The sequence below is a fragment of the Salmo salar genome, chromosome 10 (genome assembly GCF_965601325.2).
Source record: "Salmo salar chromosome 10, fSalSal1, whole genome shotgun sequence".
In the NCBI taxonomy this organism is placed as follows: Eukaryota; Metazoa; Chordata; class Actinopteri; order Salmoniformes; family Salmonidae; genus Salmo; species Salmo salar.
In genome coordinates this window covers 85,283,023-85,306,469 of record NC_138300.1, presented here as the reverse complement: position 1 = coordinate 85,306,469, position 23,447 = coordinate 85,283,023, and the positions used below count along the sequence as shown (strand labels likewise).

Here is a 23,447-nt window from a genome sequence, read left to right as displayed (position 1 = left end):
TACTACTACTAACAGTACCACCACTACTACCAGTACCAACACTACTACTACTAACAGAACCACCACTACTACTACTACCAGTACCAACACTACTACTACTACCAGTACCAACACCACTACTACCAGTACCAACACTACTACCAGTAACACCACTACTACTAATACCAGTACCACCACTACTACTACTACTACTACCAACACTACTACCAGTACCACCACTACTACCAGTACCAACACTATCACTACCACCTGTACCAACACTACTACTACTACTACCAGTACCACCATTACTACCAGTACCAACACTACTACAACTACAAGTACCTACACCGCTACTACTACCAGTACAACCACTACTACCAGCACCAACACTACTACTACTACCAGAACCACCACTACTACCAGTACCAACACTACTACCAGTACCAACACCAATATTACAACAAGTGCCAACACCGCTACTACTACCACTACCAACACTACTACCAGTACCAACACTACTACTACTACTACTACTACCAGTACAACTACTACTACCAGTACCACCACTACTACTACTACCAGTACCACCACTACTACCAGTACCAACACTACTACTACTACTACCAGTACCAACACTACTACTACTACCAGTGCCACCACCACTACTACTACCAGTACCAACACCACTACTACTACCAGTACAACCACTACTACCAGTGCAAACACTACTACTACTACTACTACCAGTACCACCACTACTATCAGTTCCAACACTACTACCACTACTACCAGTACCAACACCACTACAACTACCAGTACCAACACCACTACTACTACCACTACCAGTACCACTACTACTACCAGTACCACCACTACTACTACTACCAATTCCAGTACCACCACCACTACTACTACTACTTCCAGTACCACCACTACTCCTACTACCAGTACCAACACTACTACTACTACAACCAGTACCAACACTACTACTACGTCCAGTACCACCACCACTACTACTACCAGTACCAACACCACTACTACTACCAGTACCACCACCACTACTACTACCAGTACCAACACCACTGCTACTACCAGTACAACCACTACTACCAGTGCCAACACTACTACTACAACTACCAGTACCACCACTACTACCAGTACCAACACTACTACTACCAGTAACAACACCACTACTACTACCAGTACCACCACCACTACTACTACCAGTACCACCACCACTACTACTACCAGTACCAACACCACTACTACTACCAGTACAACCACTACTACCAGTGCCAACACTACTACTACTACTACCAGCACCACCACTACTACCAGTACCAACACTACTACTACTACTACCAGTACCAACACCACTACTACTACCAGTACCAACACTACTACCACTACTACCAGATCCACCACTACTAATACTACTACCAGTACCACCACTACTACCAGTACCAACACTACTACTACTACTACTACCAGTACAAACACTATTACTACTACTACCAGTACCACCACCACTACTACTACCAGTACCACCACCACTACTACTACCAGTACCACCACTACTACTACTACTAACACCAGTACAAACACTACTACTACTCCTACCAGTACCACCACTACTTCCAGTACCACCACTACTACGAGTACCACCACTACTACTACCAGTATCAACACCACTACTACTACCACCAGTACCACCACTACTACTACTAGTACCACCACTACTACCAGTATCAACACTACTACTACCAGTACAACCACTACTACCAGTACCACCATTACTAGTACTACCAGTACCACCACTACTACTACAAACAGTACCACCACTACTACTAGTACTACCAGTACCAACACCACTGCTACTACTACCAGTACCACCACTACGACCAGTACCACCACTACTACTACTACCAGTACCAACACTACCAACAGTACCACCACTACTACCAGTACCACCACTACTACTACTACAGTACCACCACTATTACCAGTACCACTACTACTACTCCTACCAGTACCACCACTACTACCAGTACCACCACTACTACGAGTACCACCACTACTACTACCAGTATCAACACCACTACTACTACCACCAGTACCACCACTACTACTACTAGTACCACCACTACTACCAGTACCAACACTACTACTACCAGTACAACCACTACTACCAGTACCACCATTACTAGTACTACCAGTACCACCACTACTACTACAAACAGTACCACCACTACTACTAGTACTACCAGTACCAACACCACTGCTACTACTACCAGTACCACCACTACGACCAGTACCACCACTACTACTACTACCAGTACCAACACTACCAACAGTACCACCACTACTACCAGTACCACCACTACTACTACTACCAGTACCACCACTATTACCAGTACCACCACTACTACTACTACCAGTACCAACACCACTACTATTACCAGTACCAACACTACTACTACCAGTACAACCACTACTACCAGTACCACCATTACTAGTACTACCAGTACCACCACTACTACTACAAACAGTACCACCACTACTACTAGTACTACCAGTACCAACACCACTGCTACTACTACCAGTACCACCACTACGACCAGTACCACCACTACTACTACTACCAGTACCAACACTACCAACAGTACCACCACTACTACCAGTACCACCACTACTACTACTACCAGTACCACCACTATTACCAGTACCACCACTACTACTACTACCAGTACCAACACCACTACTATTACCAGTACCACCACTACTACAAGTACCACCACTACTACTACTACTACCAGTACCAACACAACTACTACTACCAGTACCACCACCACTACTACTACCAGTACCACCACTACTACTACCAGTACCACCACCACTACTACTACCAGTACCAACACCACTACTACTACCAATACCACCACTACTACCAGTACCACCACTACTACTACTACTACTACCAGTACCAACACTACTACACCTACCAGTACCACCACTACTACTACTACCGGTACCAACACCACTACTACTACCAGTACCACCACTACTACCAGTACCACCACTACTACTACTACCAGTACCACTACTACTACCAGTACCAACACTACTACCAGCACCACCACTACTACCAGTACCACCACCACTACTACTACTAACTGTACCACCACTACTACTACTACTACCAGTACCAACACTACAAGTACCACCACTACTACTACTACCACCAGTAGCAACACAACTACTAATACCAGTACCACCACTAATACCAGTACCACCACCACCACTACTACTACTAGTACCAACTCCACTACCAGTACCACCACCACTACTACTACCAATACCACCACTACTACCAGTACCACCACTACTACTACTACTACCAGTACCAACACTACTACTACTACCAGTACCACCACTACTACTACCACTACCGGTACCAACACCACTACTACTACCAGTACCACCACTACTACCAGTACCAACACTACTACTACTACCAGTACCACCACTGCTACTACCACTACCGGTACCAACACCACTACTACTACCAGTACCACCACTACTACCAGTACCACCACTACTACTAATACTACCAACACAACTACTACTACCAGTACCACCACTACTACCACTACTACCAGTACAAACACTAATACTAATACTACTACTACCAGTACCACCACCACTACTACTACCAGTACCACCACCACTACTACCACCAGTACCACCACTACTACTACTACTAACACCAGTACAAACACTACTACTACTCCTACCAGTACCACCACTACTACCAGTAGCACCACTACTACGAGTACCACCACCACTACTACTACCAGTATCAACACCACTACTACTACCAGTACCACCACTACTACTACTAGTACCACCACTACTACCAGTACCAACACTACTACTACCAGTACAACCACTACTACCAGTAGCACCATTACTAGTACTACCAGTACCACCACTACTACTACAAACAGTACCACCACTACTACTAGTACTACCAGTACCAACACCACTGCTACTACTACCAGTACCACCACTACGACCAGTACCACCACTACTACTACTACCAGTACCAACACTACCAACAGTACCACCACTACTACCAGTACCACCACTACTACTACTACCAGTACCACCACTATTACCAGTACCACCACTACTACTACTACCAGTACCAACACTACTACAAGTACCACCACTACTACTACTACTACCAGTACCAACACAACTACTACTACCAGTACCACCACCACTACTACTACCAGTACCACCACTACTACTACCAGTACCACCACCACTACTACTACCAGTACCAACACCACTACTACTACCAATACCACCACTACTACCAGTACCACCACTACTACTACTACTACCAGTACCAACACTACTACTACTACCGGTACGAACACCACTACTACTACCAGTACCACCACTACTACCAGTACCACCACCACTACTACTACCGGTACGAACACCACTACTACTACCAGTACCACCACTACTACCAGTACCACCACCACTACTACTACCAGTACCACCACTACTACTACTACCAGTACCACCACTACTACCAGTACCACCACTACTAATACTACCATACACTACTACCAGTACCACCACTACTACTACTACTACCAGTACCACCACCACTACTACTACCAGTACCACCACCACTACTACCAGTACCACCACCACTACTATGACTAGTACCAACACCACTACTACTACCAGTACAACCACTACTACCAGTGCCAACACTACTACTACTACTACTACCAGTACCAACACCACTACTGCTACCAGTACCAACACTACTACTACTACTACCAGTACCACCACTACTACTACTACCAGTACCACCACTACTACTACTACTACCAGTACCAACACTACTACTACTACCAGTACCACCACCACTACTACTACCAGTACCACCACCACTACTACTAACAGTACCACCACTAGTACTACTACTACCAGTACCACCACTACTACCAGTACCAACACTACTACTACCAGTACCACCACTACTACCAGTACCAACACTACCACTACCACCAGTACCAACACTACTACTACTACTACCAGTACCACCACTACTACCAGAACCAACACTACTACTACTACCAGTACCAACACCACTACTACTACCAGTACCATCACCACTACTACTAACAGTACCACTACTGCTACTACTACTACTACCAGTACCACCACTACTACCAGTACCAACACTACTACTACCAGTACCAACTACTACTACCAGTACCACCATTACTAGTACTACCAGTACAACCACTACGACTACTAACAGTACCACCACTACTACTAGTACTACCAGTACCAACACTACTACTACTACTACTACTACTACCACTACCACCACTACTACCAGAACCAACACTACTACTACTACCAGTACCAACACCACTTCTACTACCAGTACCACTACTACTACTACTACTACCCAGTACCACCACTACTACCAGTACCAACACTACTACTACCAGTACCACCACTACTACCAGTACCACAATTACTAGTACTACCAGTACCACCACTACGACTACTAACAGTACCACCACTACTACGCCCAGTACCACCACCAACTACTACCCACCCCCCCCCGCCACCCCCGCAGCCCACTACTACCAGTACCACCAGTACTACTACTACCAGTACCACCACTACTACCAGTACCACCACTACTACTACTACCAGTACCAACACTACTACCAGCAGCACCAGTACTACCAGTACCACCACTACTACTACTACCAGTACCACCACTACTACTACTACTACGTACCACCACTACTACCAGTACCACTACTACTACCAGTACCAACACTACTACTACTACCAGTACCACCACCACCACTACTACTACCAGTACCAACACCACTACTACTACCAGTACCACCACAACTACCAGTACCACCACAACTACCAGTACCACCACTACTACTACTACTACCAGTACCAACACTACTACTTCTACCAGTACCACCACTACTACCAGTACTACCACTACCAGTACCACCACTACTACTACTACCAGTACCACCACTACTACCAGTACCACCACTACTACTACTTCTACCAGTACCAACACTACTACTAATACCAGTACCACCACTACTACTACTACCAGTACCACCACTACTCCTACTACCAGTACCACTACTACTACCAGTACCAACACTACTACTACTACCAGTACCACCACCACCACTACTACTACCAGTACCAACACCACTACTACTACCAGTACCACCACAACTACCAGTACCACCACAACTACCAGTACCACCACTACTACTACTACTACCAGTACCAACACTACTACTTCTACCAGTACCACCACTACTACCAGTACTACCACTACCAGTACCACCACTACTACTACTACCAGTACCACCACTACTACCAGTACCACCATTACTACCAGTACCACGACTACTACTACTTCTACCAGTACCAACACTACTACTAATACCAGTACCACCACTACTACTACTACCAGTACCACCACTACTCCTACTACCAGTACCACTACTACTACCAGTACCACTACTACTACCAGTAACACCACTACTACTACTACCAGTACCACCACTACTACTACTACTACCAGTACCAACACTACTACTACTACCAGTACCACCACTACTACTACTACCAGTACTACTACTACCAGTACCACCACTACTACTACTACCACCAGTACCACCACTACTACTACTACCAGTACCAGCACTACTACTACTACCAGTACTACCACTACCAGTACCACCACCACTACTACTACTACTACCAGTACCAACACCACTACTACTACCAGTACCACTACTACTACCAGTACCACCACTACTACTACCAGTACCACAACTACTACTACTACCAGTACCACCACTACTACTACCAGTACCACCACCACTACTAATACCAGTACCACCACTACTACTCTACTACCAGTACCAACACCACTACTATTAACAGTACCACCACTACTACTACTACTACCAGTACCAACACTACTACTATTACCAGTACTACCACTACCAGTACCATCACTACTACTACTACCCAGTACAACCACTACTACCAGTACCAACACCACAACTACTACCAGTACCACCACTACTACTACTACCACCAGTACCACCACTGCTACTACTACCAGTACCACCACTACTACTATTACCAGTACCAACACTACCACTACTACCAGTACCACCACTACTACCAGTACCACCAGTACCACCACTACTACTACTACCAGTACCACCACTACTACTACTACCAGTACCACCACTACTACTACTACTACCAGTAACACCACTACTACTACTACTACTACTACTACTACCAGTACCACCACTACTACTATTACCAGTACCACCACTACTACCAGTACCACCAATACTACTACTACCAGTACCACCACCACTACTACTATTACCAGTACCACTACTACTACTACCACTAACACCAATACTACTATTACCAGTACCACCACTACTACCAGTACCACCACTACTACTACCTACCAGTACCACCACTACTACTACTACTACTACCAGTACCACCACTACTACCTACTACTACTACTACCAGTACCACCACTACTACTACTACCAGTACCACCACTACTACTACTACCAGTACCACCACTACTACTACTACTACCAGTACCACCACCACTACTACTACTACCAGTACCACCACTACTACTACTACTACTACCAGTACCACCACTACTACTACTACCAGTACCACCACTACTACTACTACCAGTACCACCACCACTACTACTACCAGTACCACCACTACTACTACTACCAGTACCAACACTACTATACTAAAGATAGAGTAATAATACTACATCCCAGACTGTATGCTAGTCATCAATATACACTGAGTGGACAAAACATTAAGAACCCATCCCAGACTGTATGCTAGTCATCAACATACACTGAGTGCACAAAACATTAAGAACACCATCCCAGACTGTATGCTAGTCATCAACATACACTGAGTGTACAAAACATTAACAACACCATCCCAGACTGTATGCTAGTTATCAACATACACTGAGTGCACAAAACATTAACAACACCATCCCAGACTGTATGCTAGTTATCAATATACACTGAGTGCACAAAACATTAACAACACCATCCCAGACTGTATGCTAGTTATCAACATACACTGAGTGCACAAAACATTAACAACACCATCCCAGACTGTATGCTAGTTATCAACATACACTGAGTGCACAAAACATTAACAACACCATCCCAGACTGTATGCTAGTTATCAACATACACTGAGTGTACAAAACATTAACAACACCATCCCAGACTGTATGCTAGTCATCAATATACACTGAGTGCACAAAACATTAACAACACCATCCCAGACTGTATGCTAGTTATCAACATACACTGAGTGCACAAAACATTAACAACACCATCCCAGACTGTATGCTAGTTATCAACATACACTGAGTGCACAAAACATTAACAACACCATCCCAGACTGTATGCTAGTTATCAACATACACTGAGTGCACAAAACATTAACAACACCATCCCAGACTGTATGCTAGTCATCAATATACACTGAGTGTACAAAACATTAAGAACATGTTTTGTCATCGAACAGCCTCAATTCGTTGGGATGGGCTCTACAAGGTGTAGAAAGCGTTCCACAGGGATGCTGGCCCATGTTGACTCAAATTGGCTGGGTGACCTTTGAGTGGTGGACCATTCTTGTTACACACAGGAAATGTGAAAAACCCAGCACCGTTACAGTTCTTGACACAAACTGGTGTGCCTGGCACCTACTACCGTACCCTGTTCAAAGGCACTTCAATATTTTGTCTTGCCCATTCACCCTCTGAATGGCAAACACACAATCCATGTCTCAATTGTTTCAAGGCTTAAAAAACCTTTAACCTGTATCCTCCCCTTCATCTACACTGATTGAAGTGGATTTAACAAGTGTCATCAATAAGGGATCATAGCTTTCACCTGGATTCTCCTGGTTAGTCTATGACATGGAAAGGGCAGTCCTTAATCTTTTGTACACTCAGTATATGTATGAGTGAAACTGTGGAGAGGTACTAAGTAAGTGAAGAGCACTCATAACATCTATCACCATGTCCATCCCGTTTCCTGTCAGCACCGTTATTTATGGGACATTTTACCAACAAAATAATGGAATGTTATTTTCCCTGAGACGTCCAGTATGGCAGCTGTTTATCATCTTGTCTGCCAACCGTGTCTGGTAGATCACGTCTCAGAATAGTCCTATAAACAGTGCATTCGGAAAGTATTCAGACCCTCGAAAATTGATTAAATTGTTTCTTTTTACACAAAATTATTCCATACACAATACCCCATAATGACAAATCTAAAAACAGGTTTTTGACATTTTTGAAAATGTACAAAAAATACTACAACTGAAATATCACATTTACATAAGTATTCAGACCCTTTACTCAGTACTTTGTTGAAGCACCTTTGGCAGCGATTACAGCCTTGAGTCTTCTTGGGTATGACGCTACAAGCTCGGCACACATGTATTTGGGGAGCTTCTCCCATTCTTCTCTGCAGATCCTCTCAAGCTCTGCCAGGTTGGATGGGGAGTGTCAGTGCACAGCTATTTTCTTTTGGTTTTTGCTGTCATGCACTGTCAACTGTGGGACCTTATATAGACAGGTGTGTGCCTTTCCAAATCATGTCCAATCAATTGAATTTACCACAGGTGAACTCCAATCAAGTTGTAGAAACATCTCAAGGATGATCAATGGAAACAGGATACACCTGAGCTCAGTTTCGAGTCTCATAATGAAGGGTCTGAATACTTATGTAAATAAGGTATTTTTGTTTTTTATTAGCAAAAATTTCTAAAAGCCTGTTTTTGCTTTGTCATTATGGGATATTGTGTATAGATTGATGAGGAAAGACATGTATTTAATCCATTTTAGAATAAGGCTGTAACGTAACAAAATGTGGAAAAACTCAAGGGGTCTGAATACTTTACAAATGCACTGTAGCGGTAGTAAACTGATCCTGACTGGCTAGGGTCAAAGGTTAGGTTCCAAAACAATAATGCTTCACTCTGAGATTGACCCTCTCTCTGGATTCCGTAAATCAGTTCAGTGCTATACTATTATGTGAGGTTATGTGACAGATTTTCAGCCTGATGCGATACATGACATGATGTTTTGAGAGTTTTGAATCATTACAGGCCTTTCTTTAGAGATAGTAGCATGATTTCATAATGTGAACTACAATCTGAGTCTATTTTGTCTGTGAATAGGTGCAATCCAGCACTTTTCCTCTGTACACTGCCTTAGTAGCTGGTATTTTAGATGTAGCAGGATTTCTCCTCTATTTCCCATTACAGCTTAGGTCCAACTGTGTGGTGCTGAAATCTAGGACAATTCACTGCCTATCTCTCTATCTGTCCCTCTCTCTGTTTATCTCTCTCTCTCTATCTGTATCTTCCTCTCTTACACGCACACATACACACTACACACACATACACACACACTGCCGGATTGACGGAGCTATGGGATCCATCTATGTACAGTAACAGCCTATCTAATCTATATTCTGTCCTTTCCGTGCTGCCAATGACTGAGCAAACCCTCTGATGTAACAGCTCCTCTTGCTCTGTGATTCAACGTGCCAAGCATTCTATAATATGCTGCTTATGTGTGGAATCAGCACATATAGGCCCCTATAAGGATTCCAACCAATCTCAGTATCTCTGTTTGTATCACTCCTTTTCCAACCCCCCTAACCCCAAGCACGCGCACACACACACACACACACACACACACACACACACACACACACACACACACACACACACACACACACACACACACACACACACACACACACACACACACACACACACACACACACACACACACACACACACACACACACACACATGCACACACACTCCCCTGTCCTCTTTGCCTTTATTGATCTCTGTGGGCTGGCATGTCAGTGAAATGCATAGGGTTGGATGGCTCAATAAGGCAACAGCAGAGAGAGTGTTGGATATCCCCACCCCCACAGCAACACACTGCTGCTGCTGCTACTAAAGGTGCTGCTGCTAGAGGTGCTGCTGCTACTGCTGCTAGAGGTGCTACTGCTGCTAAAGGTGCTGCTGCTACTGCTGCCAGAGGTGCTACTGCTGCTAGAGGTGCTGCTGCTACTGCTGCCTGAGGTGCTACTGCTGCTAGAGGTGCTGCTGCTACTGCTGCTAGAGGTGCTGCTGCTACTGCTGCTAAAGGTGCTGCTGATACTGCTGCTAAAGGTGCTGCTGCTGCTAAAGGTGCTGCTGCTACTGCTGCTAAAGGTACTGCTGCTACTGCTGCTAAAGGTGCTGCTGCTACTGCTGCTAAAGGTGCTGCTGCTACTAAAGGTGCTGCTGCTACTAAAGGTGCTGCTGCTACTGCTGCCAAAGGTGCTGCTGCTACTGCTGCTAAAGGTGCTGCTGCTACTAAAGGTGCTACTGCTGCTAAAGGTGCTGCTACTACTAAAGGTGCTGCTGCTACTAAAGGTGCTGCTCCTACTGCTGCTAAAGGTGCTGCTCCTACTGCTGCTAAAGGTGCTGCTGCTACTAAAGGTGCTGCTGCTACTGCTGCTAAAGGTACTGCTGCTACTGCTACTAAAGGTGCTGCTGCTACTGCTGCTAAAGGTGCTGCTGCTACTGCTGCTAAAGGTGCTACTGCTGCTAAAGGTGCTGCTGCTACTGCTGCTAAAGGTGCTACTGCTACTAAAGGTACTGCTGCTACTGCTGCTAAAGGTGCTGCTGCTACTGCTGCTAAATGTGCTGCTGCTACTGCTGATAAAGGTGCTACTGCTACTAAAGGTGCTGCTGCTACTGCTGCTGCTAGTGGTGCTGCTGATACTTCTACTACTGCTGCTAGTGGTGCTGCTGCTACTGCTCCTACTGCTGCTAGTGGTGCTGCTGATACTTCTACTACTGCTGCTAGAGGTGCTGCTGCTGATACTGCTGCTGCTAGAGGTGCTGCTGCTACTGCTGCTAAAGGTGCTGCTGATACTTCTACTACTGCTGCTGGAGGTGCTGATACTGCTGCTGCTAGAGGTGCTGCTGATACTGCTGCTGCTAGTGGTGCTGCTGATACTGCTGCTGCTAGAGGGGCTGCTGCTACTGCTGCTAGTGGTGCTGCTGATACTACTGCTGCTAGTGGTGCTGCTGCTACTGCTGCTAGTGGTGCTGCTGATACTTCTACTACTGCTGCTAGTGGTGCTGCTGATACTGCTGCTGCTAGAGGTGCTGCTGCTACTGCTGCTGCTAGTGGTGCTGCTGATACTTCTACTACTGCTGCTACTGCTGATAAAGGTGCTGCTGATACTGCTGCTGCTACTAAAGGTGCTGCTGCTACTGCTGCCGCCACAGTTAGAATAGAAACCTATTGAAACCTACTACTCTTCAGAACAGGCCTGGCAGTCTGACTGAAGCTGGGTGGGCATCTGCACTATCTTCTCTGGGCTGTGTGTATATATATATATATATGTGTGTGTATATATATATGTGTATATATATATATATATATGTGTATATGTATATGTGTATATATATATGTATATGTGTATATATATATATATATATATATGTATATGTGTGTATATGAGTATATATATATGTATATGTGTATATATATGTGTATATATGTGTATATATATATGTATATGGATATGTATATGTGTGTATATATATATATATATATATATATACACACTGTGCTGTGTATATAGTGCATATGACCACACAGCCAGTCGGCGGCCGGCTGTTCGGAGAGAGAGGCAGACTGGTAGATGCAACGATGGAGGCAGCAGAGCATGCAGCACCTAGTAGCGCGCGTATCAGCAGACCTAGTGTACTATTTTCGTATGAGAGACACTCCAGAGAAACTTTAAATCTACAGTGTTCATTATGTAACACTTCAATGTGTCCGTAAATCAGTCAGTGTCTTTAAAATACTCCAGTATACTCTTCCTGTCACAGACAGCTGGCCGACATCTGGCCACACCCGCCTGATCAGTCAAAAGCTGTGTGACATATGATGGATCAAACACAGGCCTCAATTGATAGGATTACATTTATATTCCCACAGAGAAAGACAGTGACAGCGAGACAGACAGAGTGAAATTAGCCAGCGCCTTCCAGCTCTGCTCTAGCACATCTCGTATTTCTATCCAGGATCACTTCCTGTTCTTCAGCTCTCTGCCCCTCACCTTCACCCACTGTCTCTAATTCCAGCACAGACACTCCAAAGGTAGAGAGAGAAATACAGAGGGAGAGAGAAAGAGAATGAGAGATGGGGGGGTTGAGAATGTGTGAGTGTGTGTCTGTGTGTGAGTATGAGTGCTTCTTCCATGTGTCTCTGAAAATGTAGTATTTTTACAGCTTTTGCTGACACAGCTGAAATAAAGTCCTGACTGAAATAACGTGGGTTATGTCTGGCTTGAACAGAGTCCACATACACAGAGAAGTGACTTCTCCTCTCTTGAAAATTTGATCAGGTCCATGACACGGCATATTATATTGTTGTTATAGTTTGCAGACACATTAACTAGAATCAGGCCGCAAAGGAAGACTGGTGTGTTCCCGACCTGCAACAGCAGATTTTCTCAGTGAAAGAGGTCAAGCATAAAGAAAGTAGGGAAGGGATGTCTCTCTCTCTCTCAGGAGAAGGCAGCATGGGTAACTGAGTCTTTGGGGGTCCATTGACTCCATGGTAATCTCCCATTAGGACTTGTATCTCACTACAGTCATTAGTCAAGCATAGCTAGGCTAGGCTATAATGTCTGGTGCAACACACATGAACATGGACTATAGACATAAATTAAATCCAATGTCACATCTAGCAAAGACAAATGCAGTATCTGTATAAACTTTTAACAAATGCGTGTTGATTTAATTAAAAGTATTAAGTGCCCCTGAAATGTCCGTGACATTTTCCTTTTCCTTTCATTGTCATTGACATAAAAAGCATGTCATGAATCATTCCACATCAAGCAAAACATGTTATAGGCAGGCCTACTTGAATCGTGTCATCCGCACTGTACGTAGCCGTTATAGACTCCATGGTGCTTAAATGTTCTCTTTGTGGGGGGTGGGTGGATGGATGCACGTTCATCGGTGGTTTGCCTGAACAGTTTCCCACGGGGTATGTGCCCTTACAGCTCGACCGGGAAGTCGGAAAGCCTATTTCATTTTAGAATGAAGCTACAGTAGTTTCATCGGTTAACTCGGGCGTAGTAGAAAATTCTGCATTGTGGAGGCATCTCTCGGTTGAGTTAATAATCAGGGAGCATATTATTTCATTTCCCCACAGCCATGAAAACAGCTAACATTTTGAAAGAAACGCACCCGAAAACACTTTCCGTCGTTTTCATGCACAGCTTGTTCACGTTAAGGCCTAGTATGTAATGCTTTTAGCCTACAATAATCTTCTAAGAATCTTTAGTTTTCTATGGACTCTGCAACTCACATGTCAAAACGAATTCGATGGAGGATTTCATCTGGAGTGCTGCGAGATGCGTTAGAACAGCAGTACAGACGGCACCACAAATGGTTAAACGCGGAAAGGTCAGAGACGCGGACACATCACAGCAACCCTGATTTGATTACGCGCCAATACATCATTTATTATAGTGCATTTAACAATGTGCGTTGTTCTGTTTTTAGGTTGAACTTGGCTGTTTGTATATTCCTTCCAATCGAGATTGCATTACGTTTTCCAAGTTTACTCAACCTGTAATCAAATGATGGCTCTCATTTTGATATTATAGGCCGCATACAGGCGCATGACTTGCGAGGGGGACAGGGGGTTCATGATCGTAATAAATGAAAGGCTTTTAAATAAGAGTGCTTTGACTACTTCTGGAAGTTTGTTTACACAGAGACTGTTCCGCAGTGTTTACTATCCAGCAGAAACTTCTTTTTGTTCTATAGTATTTCATCCCATGATCAAAGAGCACCTCATGAATTAACTATAAACCAAAGAAACGCTCCTCTGCTGTGCCACTATATTGTGAGTTGTATTTCTCAAAATGAGTGATAACTGGTAACGGTTATATTTGGTTAGATTTTGTGAGTTCAAAGACAAATTTGGTAGTATTATACACTTTGAAACAACTGGTTTCTAGAAGGCTACAGAATTAGAGAAGGGCTGTTTCTCTGAACCTCAAGCAGCAGGCTCCAGCAAGCCTGTTTCATGTACATGTCCCTCAAATATCTCGTACCTCTCTGCACATTGATCTGGTACTGGTACTTCCTGTATATAGCTCCACATTGATCTGGTACTGGTACTCCCTGTATATAGCTCCACATTGATCTGGTACTGGTACTCCCTGTATATAGCTCCACATTGATCTGGTACTGGTACTCCCTGTATATAGCTCCACATTGATCTGGTACTGGTACATCCTGTATATAGCTCCACATTGATCTGGTACTGGTACTCCCTGTACATAGCTCCACATTGATCTGGTACTGGTAATCCCTGTATATAGCTCCACATTGATCTGGTACTGGTACTTCCTGTATATAGCTCCACATTGATCTGGTACTGGTACTCCCTGTATATAGCTCCACATTGATCTGGTACTGGTACATCCTGTATATAGCTCCACATTGATCTGGTACTGGTACTTCCTGTATATAGCTCCACATTGATCTGGTACTGGAACTCCCTGTATATAGCTCCACATTGATCTGTTACTGGTACTCCCTGTATATAGCTCCACATTGATCTGGTACTGGTACTCCCTGTATATAGCTCCACATTGATCTGGTACTGGTACTTCCTGTATATAGCTCCACATTGATCTGGTACTGGTACTCCCTGTATATAGCTCCACATTGATCTGGTACTGGTACTCCCTGTATATAGCTCCACATTGATCTGGTACTGGTACTCCCTGTATATAGCTCCACATTGATCTGGTACTGGTACTCCATGTATATAGCTCCACATTGATCTGGTACTGGTACATCCTGTATATAGCTCCACATTGATCTGGTACTGGTACTCCCTGTATATAGCTCCACATTGATCTGGTACTGGTACTTCCTGTATATAGCATTGATCTGGTACTGGTACTTCCTGTATATAGCTCCACATTGATCTGGTACTCCCTGTATATAGCTCCACATTGATCTGGTACTCCCTGTATATAGCTCCACATTGATCTGGTACTGGTACTCCCTGTATATAGCTCCACATTGATCTGGTACTGGTACTCCATGTATATAGCTCCACATTGATCTGGTACTGGTACATCCTGTATATAGCTCCACATTGATCTGGTACTGGTACTCCCTGTATATAGCTCCACATTGATCTGGTACTGGTACTTCCTGTATATAGCATTGATCTGGTACTGGTACTTCCTGTATATAGCTCCACATTGATCTGGTACTCCCTGTATATAGCTCCACATTGATCTGGTACTCCCTGTATATAGCTCCACATTGATCTGGTACTGGTACTCCCTGTATATAGCTCCATTCTTGTGTATCTTAATTTATATCTAATGTGTTACTATTTTTATTCCTATATTTAAACTCTGCCTAGTTGGAAAGGGTTCATAAGCAAGCATTTCATGGAAAAGTCGACACCAGTTGTATTCCGCTCATGTGACAAATACAATTTGATTTGATTTTGATTATCTCCCCAGTCAGAGGCAGCATGCCTGTCTCACAGACTCTGACCATCAGCAGCAGCAACCTATCTTCCATATTTATGTTTAGAAAGCACATTTCAAGGCCAACATTTTTGGGTGGAAAGCACTCATCATGTTAATGCAACCTAATAATCACCCTGAGAATGCTTCCAGAACCACCTTTGCATTTTATTTCAACTGAGAAAATCTACAAAAGAAATTGGCCCAACCTAGTTTTCATTGATAGGGATGCGTGTGACATTGCACAGCGGTTAGCTGGTTTATTTCTCCTTTATAATATTTTTCAGCAGATGCTGTTCCCCCATGATGAAGGGGGCCGTGACTGAAAAGGTCTAGGAAGCGCTGATCTAGCTAATGATTAGCGCAAATACAGATGGGCAACCCCATGGTTCAGCCACTATGTTGCATCAGTTGGGCTACAGGTGATCATGCTTATATGTTGTTAGCCTCATTTTTGGAGGGGGAAATGATCTTTTAATGGCCTTACCATCCTTTTATTTTCATTCATTTTGGAGTAGAAAAGACACCAGAGCTGTGTTCAGTACAAATTGTTTTAAGGCAACGTTCAATTAAAGGGAAACAGTGCTGTTCTGAACGACCAGTTGAAAAACCGAGGAGGGGTTGGGCTGTGGGTTCAAAATACACCGCTGCACTTCAAATACGTCACTCATTGGTTCAAGTCACACCCCGCCACACCCACCAGACAGAGCAAACGTAGGCTACCTCGAAGTCTACCCCTGAACCCCCAGGGTGTTGACCCTGGAACCAATTGACCTGGACCCCCCCCAATATGCAACACAAAGCCCTCGACCGCATAGTGTGTACAATTCACAACAGAGGATATTCAAACTGGAGTAAGGTTGGCAGAAAGTGTGTTTGGATTGACTCTTTCATGAATTATTAATATTTGTATATTTCATCAAGTCAGCACTTGCACTTCAGATTTGAGTGTGTTTGTGTGTGAGTGTGAGAGAGAGCTAGACAGAGTAATGTGCATGGGTCAGAACAAGAGACATGCTACAGCACTGTTGTAAGATAGGTCTGGACTATAAGCAGGTGCTGCTTTCGTAATGTGTGTGTCATCTTCTGAAACAGGAGCCTCATGTGGCTATGGGAATGTTTGATGTCACTCTGCTTCCAAGACAACCATAGAAGAGCTGGCTAGAACAGACACAGACAGACTGCAATCCAGGACAGACTACAGCTAGCGAAACTGCTGCAGAAACGCCAACATTCAAAATGAGCTGCAGTTAAAAGCTAAATCTCTCAGTAAGCTTAAATCGACTACGGATGTTATCCGGTTAAGGGATTTCGTTTTTGATTTTTTTTCTGTCGCAGAGAGGCGATGATGTGCCCCAGTCTTAGATTTGTCCATTTAAGGATTATTTAACTCATAGAAACATCCTAAAAATTGAATTATCATTTGAACGTTAATTCCCCCCAAAATTGAATTGGGGCATCACAAACATTGGTTCACATCGTGCTCATCATTTTGAGGAACTACGCTTGCTGTCTCTTTGGTCTCATTAACATAATCTGTTTCAACAGCAAAAAGATGACCTCAATAACTTAGATAACACACCTTGCACAAGGATACGGTAACCTAAATCGCCCGGCCATCTACAAAATTAGGCCCCTCCTTATCTCTACATGGTACAAACCATTTCTAAACAACCATGTTGGTTCAGTATGTAGGTCAGGGGTCAAATCATACAGGCTACCACACTGTAATATTGACTCATATCCAGAAACAACTGTCAGGACAGTTTCCTGTAGCTCCCAGTACAGTGAGTTTGCTTTACTCCCAAACACAGATGTGCTAATCAGCAAACAAGGTGGAGTGTCAACAACCATCAAAACACTACGTGACATGTAGTAACTTCTCTTTTACACGCACTGTTGAAGTGTTCTCCTTAGATAGCTCCTTGGATGGGTTCCTCATTCCATGGCCGTTGACAGTATAGCATTTCTAACTACCTGAGAGGAAAGACAATGCTACTGTAAGCTCTCGGTATCTTTGTCTCCCCCTCTCTGTCACTTTCTACTGTGATTATGATGTAGCAGCCAGATAAGCGCTCACTGCTCAAGTAGGTAAACAACATTAGCAGAGTCAGCCAGCCTATCAGAGTGAGCAACACTGAGTCCCCTGTGACACGCAGCCCTGCTGCATGTCTGTGCGCGTTCCCACAGCAACTTGCTGTACAGAGACAGAGGCGCCACTGCTGTAATGCAGTAGAACGAGGTAGACAGATATAAATATAGAGAAAAACAACTGCTCAGAGCATAGACCCTTCTCCTGAGGAGTGATATGATAAGCAGGGTGTGCAGGGTGTGAGCAAAGTTTGGGGGTAGAATGCAAGACTTTCTTATTGTCAATGTTAGATGGTGTAATCAACTGATAAGAATTGTTGCTGGGCATAAAATGCTGACGCCTTCAGACAGGAAGAGTATACTGGAGTATTTTAAAGACACTGACTGATTTACTGGACACGTTGAAGTGTTACATAATAAACACTGTAGATTTGAAGTTTCTCTGGAGTGTCTCTCATACGAAAATAGTACACTATTCTATAGTATACCTCATGCTTTTCCATCTTCATCTACCAGTCTGTCTTCTCCAAATCTTTCTTTATCTTATGCCTCATACTCATTTCATTATAACAAAGCCTCGCTGGCCTGGTGCTTACTTCAGAGCGGACACTGTAACTGTTATCATTGTGGATATCGTCTGTGTCATATCTGTTCTGCATATTCTGTCCTCATTAACCTCCTCTCCTGACTCAGCCAGTGTTCATTGGGCTGTTGGTTGGGTGCATAGTTGTGTAAGGTTCTGGTGCTAGAGAGTTATATAACTTTAACAATGCACTCTTAGAAAAAAGGGTTCCAAAAGGGTTACTCGTTGTTTCCATAGGTTAACACTTTTTGGTTCCAGCCAGAACCCTTTTGGTTCCAGGTAGACCACTTTTTGGTTCTATGTAGAACCCTCTGTGAAAATGGTTCTACTATTTTCAACAAGGACACCCATTGAGACCAAGGTCTGTTTCTTAAGGGAGCCCTGCATTTTACAATTTATAAATATAAAATACAAGAGAATTCAAAACCAAATGAGGGAAAAAACAACCTTACACGAAGACCACAGGAGACTGGTGGCACCTTCATTTGGGAGGACGGTCTCGTGGTAATGGCTGGTTTCTATGTGTTTGATGCCTTTCGCTCCGTTCCAGCCATCATTATGAGCCGTCCTCCCCTCAGCAGCCTACACTGATGTAGAACCTTTATGGCTTCATGGAACCCAAAAAAAAATATTCAAAGGGTTCTCCTATGGGGACAGCCATTGGATAACCCTTTTAGGTTCTAGGTAGCACCTTCTGTTCTAAGAGTATGGTGTTGCACCAGGAGGTTTCACCAGAAGAAATCAAAATATTCTACAGACCGTCATGCCCTTTGACTGTGTGATTGTTTTAAGTACCTTTGCCTTGCTAAAGGAAGTGTATTGATAAATATATCTGAATGGATCTGAAATCCACCTCAGTCGAGAGAGAGTGTGTGTGAATTTGAGGTAGAGTAAGGACTTCCAGACTCTCATCACTGTCAGCTTCAAGGTGCGTATTTATGGCCTCCCAGCCATGTTTACCATGATTCTGTCTGTCTGCTTGTTCCCTATGCTTTAGGGGTGACCTGAAATCTCTCTCTCATGCTGCATGCGGAGTCCGGTGGCCTTAATTTGGGCCTTGAAATGTCTCTCCCACTGCAGCACGAGCAGGGGAGAGGGAACTGCTTTCCCAATTGACAGATGGACAGAGAAAGAGAGATTAGAGAGTGTCTGAGAGATAGGAGAAGAATGAAGCAGGAGACAGTTAGATTGTGTGTGTGTGTGGTGGAGGGGGGTGGGGTGGGGGGTGGTGACCTCATGGAACACCTAGCACCTAGGTTTCCCCGAATACTGTCAACTCACTATGAAGAATGGGCCTCCTGGTCTGTATCTCAATATCCATATGTTGATGCTTTACACAGAGGGTACTCATCCATTAAACATGGATCAGTCTGGGTCTGGGTCTGGGACTGTGTCTTACCTCCATCAGAGTAGGTCTCAGTGCCGTATCCGTCCTGAAGACCGTTGTTCCAGGTCCCCTCGTACTTCCCGCTGGTGCCGGTGCTCTCCCTGAGGCCGTAGCGTCCCTTAAATCCACTTGTCCACTCCCCCTTATACACCCACTTGCCCTTGTTCTCCATTCCAATCCCATGGCGCTTGCCCTGCGCCCAGGTGCCCTGGTAGGTGTTCCCACTGGGCCATGTGTACACCCCCACCACCTCAAAGCCATGGCTCCAGGACCCTGAGTACTCGCCTTGGCCCTTCGGCCCAGTACAGATGCCATGGCCGTGGGCTTTGCCTTCCTCCCACCCCCCACAGTATGACCCCCCATCATCAAAGTTGAACCTGCCCCCAGTGGACATGCATGAAATAGGTTTTGGCAAATCCCCCAAATCTCAAAAAAAGAAAACAAACTAAAAACAGAGTTGGAGGTAGGGTTAGTGATGATGATGAGGTGTGGGGGGAGGAAGACACCCAAACAAATCCCCCGGGTTGACTTAAAGAGAAAAATAAAAAGAGGAAAAAGCAAAATAGACCCCCAGAGTGTGGGGTCCCTCCTGTCAGGCCAGGGAGGAGCAGCGGGAACCTCTTCAAACCATTATCCTGGAGGTTTGGTTCGCTGTCACTCCCGGTCCAATCTCCTACAGCTGCAGCTCACAGAAGGGGGAAGGCCCACGCCAGCCATGCGTCCTCCCTGCCAACACAAACGCAGCAAACTCCTTTTCTTTGGGGTTTAGGTTCTGGCCCCCTCCCTCCACGCAGGGCCCCACCGCCGGCACACTCCCAGCTGCTTGTGCCTCCTCCTCTCTGGGGCTTTTAGCTTTAACTCTCCCTTGCAGCTAAAGACCACCAGGCTCCACCTAGAAACCTGGGATCCCACCCAGCTACCAGTCAGCTGAAGACCACCAGGCTCCACCTAGAAACCTGGGATCCCACACAGCTACAAGTCTGCTGAAGACCACCAGGCTCCACCTAGAAACCTGGGATCCCACACAGCTACAAGTCTGCTGAAGACCACCAGGCTCCACCTAGAAACCTGGGATCCCACACAGCTACAAGTCTGCTGAAGACCACCAGGCTCCACCTAGAAACCTGCGATCCCACACAGCTACCAGTCAGCTGAAGACCACCAGGCTCCACCTAGAAACCTGGGATCCCACACAGCTACCAGTCAGCTGAAGACCACCAGGCTCCACCTAGAAACCTGGGATCCCACACAGCTACCAGTCAGCTGAAGACCACCAGGCTCCACCTAGAAACCTGCGATCCCACACAGCTACCAGTCAGCTGAAGACCACCAGGCTCCACCTAGAAACCTGGGATCCCACACAGCTACCAGTCAGCCACTGGCCAGATCCAACAGCATTTACAGCGTTACAGGTCCATCTCTTTTGGCTAGCTCAGCTTGTCTTTTGTACTCAACCCACCCAACATGCTCCTGCCACACAGTGCAACACAGAAATAGAGAGAGAGAAAGAAAAAAGAGGGATTCAGCTTGGTTCTCTCCTGATGCCTCTGCTAGTGAACAGCAATGCAGTCTCTTCCCATATGCGCACACACATATGCACACTCTCACAGACAGCAAGTGCGCACACGGACCATGAAAATAAACAAGTGATCTGATTATTTTCCTCCTCTCCTTTCCCTTTCCCTCTCTCTTTTTTAATCCACGTCCTTAAGTGGTTTAGCGATACTGATGCTTTTATTCTTGCTCCCTTGCCGGTGAGAAATCCAGATTTATTTCTCCTTTTCCTCTGATTCAATACATCATGCTCTTTTATGTATCACAGCCTGCATTCTGTTGTCATCTCATTTCCCCCTTTCTCCTTATGGTTGGGTCTCTCTCTCGCTCTCTCTCTCTTCGGTGTCTCTCAAATCTCCTCATTAGAGGAGGACTGTTCCAACTAGCCAACACCCCCTCCCCCTCACATGCGTGCTCCTGTTTTTAAAGAGACAGAGGCAGCATAAGATCCAAGCCTCTCTCTCCTCTCTCTTTTGCTGCCCTGAAGAGCAGAGATTGCATGCTCCTGTTTTTAAAGAGACAGAGGCAGCATAAGATCCATGCCTCTCTTCTCTCTCTTTTGCTGCCCTGAAGAGCAGATATGTTTTTTTAATTTTCTTTCTTAAGCCTCTCCATCTCTGGTCTGTGCATAAAAACATGATTCATCAACATGTAAGCAAATTATAAGGTAATAGATAGATCTGTTTATACGATAGTTTATTAGATAGCATTCGTATTTGTGGTAAGATTGTATTCACCACAATTCTATTTCATTATGAGATTCGGGGACTACAGGAAATGGACGGCTGAGCATGCCCCCATCCACATCGAAGGGGCTGTAGTGGAGCGGTTCCAGAGCTTCAAGTTCCTTGGTGTCCACATCAGTAAGAAATTAACATGGTCCACACCAGTACTGCCATTCATATCCCACTCACCCAGCTCAATGTAACATCAATAGGTTTAGGCTACTACATGATACTAACATTTTCCCTATACCCATCATGAGGTTGCTACAACCTAGCCTACAAATGAAAGTTTATAACGTAAGTGCACAGGTCAAGAGAAATTTGAGTAATCAATGAGA

The 23,447-nt window shown here is 44.7% G+C and overlaps 1 protein-coding gene across 3 annotated transcripts in view; it reads right to left on the bottom strand.

Annotated features, from left to right (window-relative positions):
• Nucleotides 1-22,752, bottom strand: part of jph3b (junctophilin 3b) — a 59,534-nt gene extending 36,782 nt beyond the window's left edge. For all 3 annotated transcript variants that reach the window (XM_045688139.2, XM_082957202.1, XM_014124408.3), the window contains exon 1: nt 20,843-22,752. In XM_045688139.2, the coding sequence (XP_045544095.1) occupies nt 20,843-21,224 (382 nt within the window). In that variant the 5' untranslated portion in view covers nt 21,225-22,752. The remainder of the gene's footprint in view (nt 1-20,842) is intronic.
• Nucleotides 22,753-23,447: the final 695 nt, after the last annotated feature.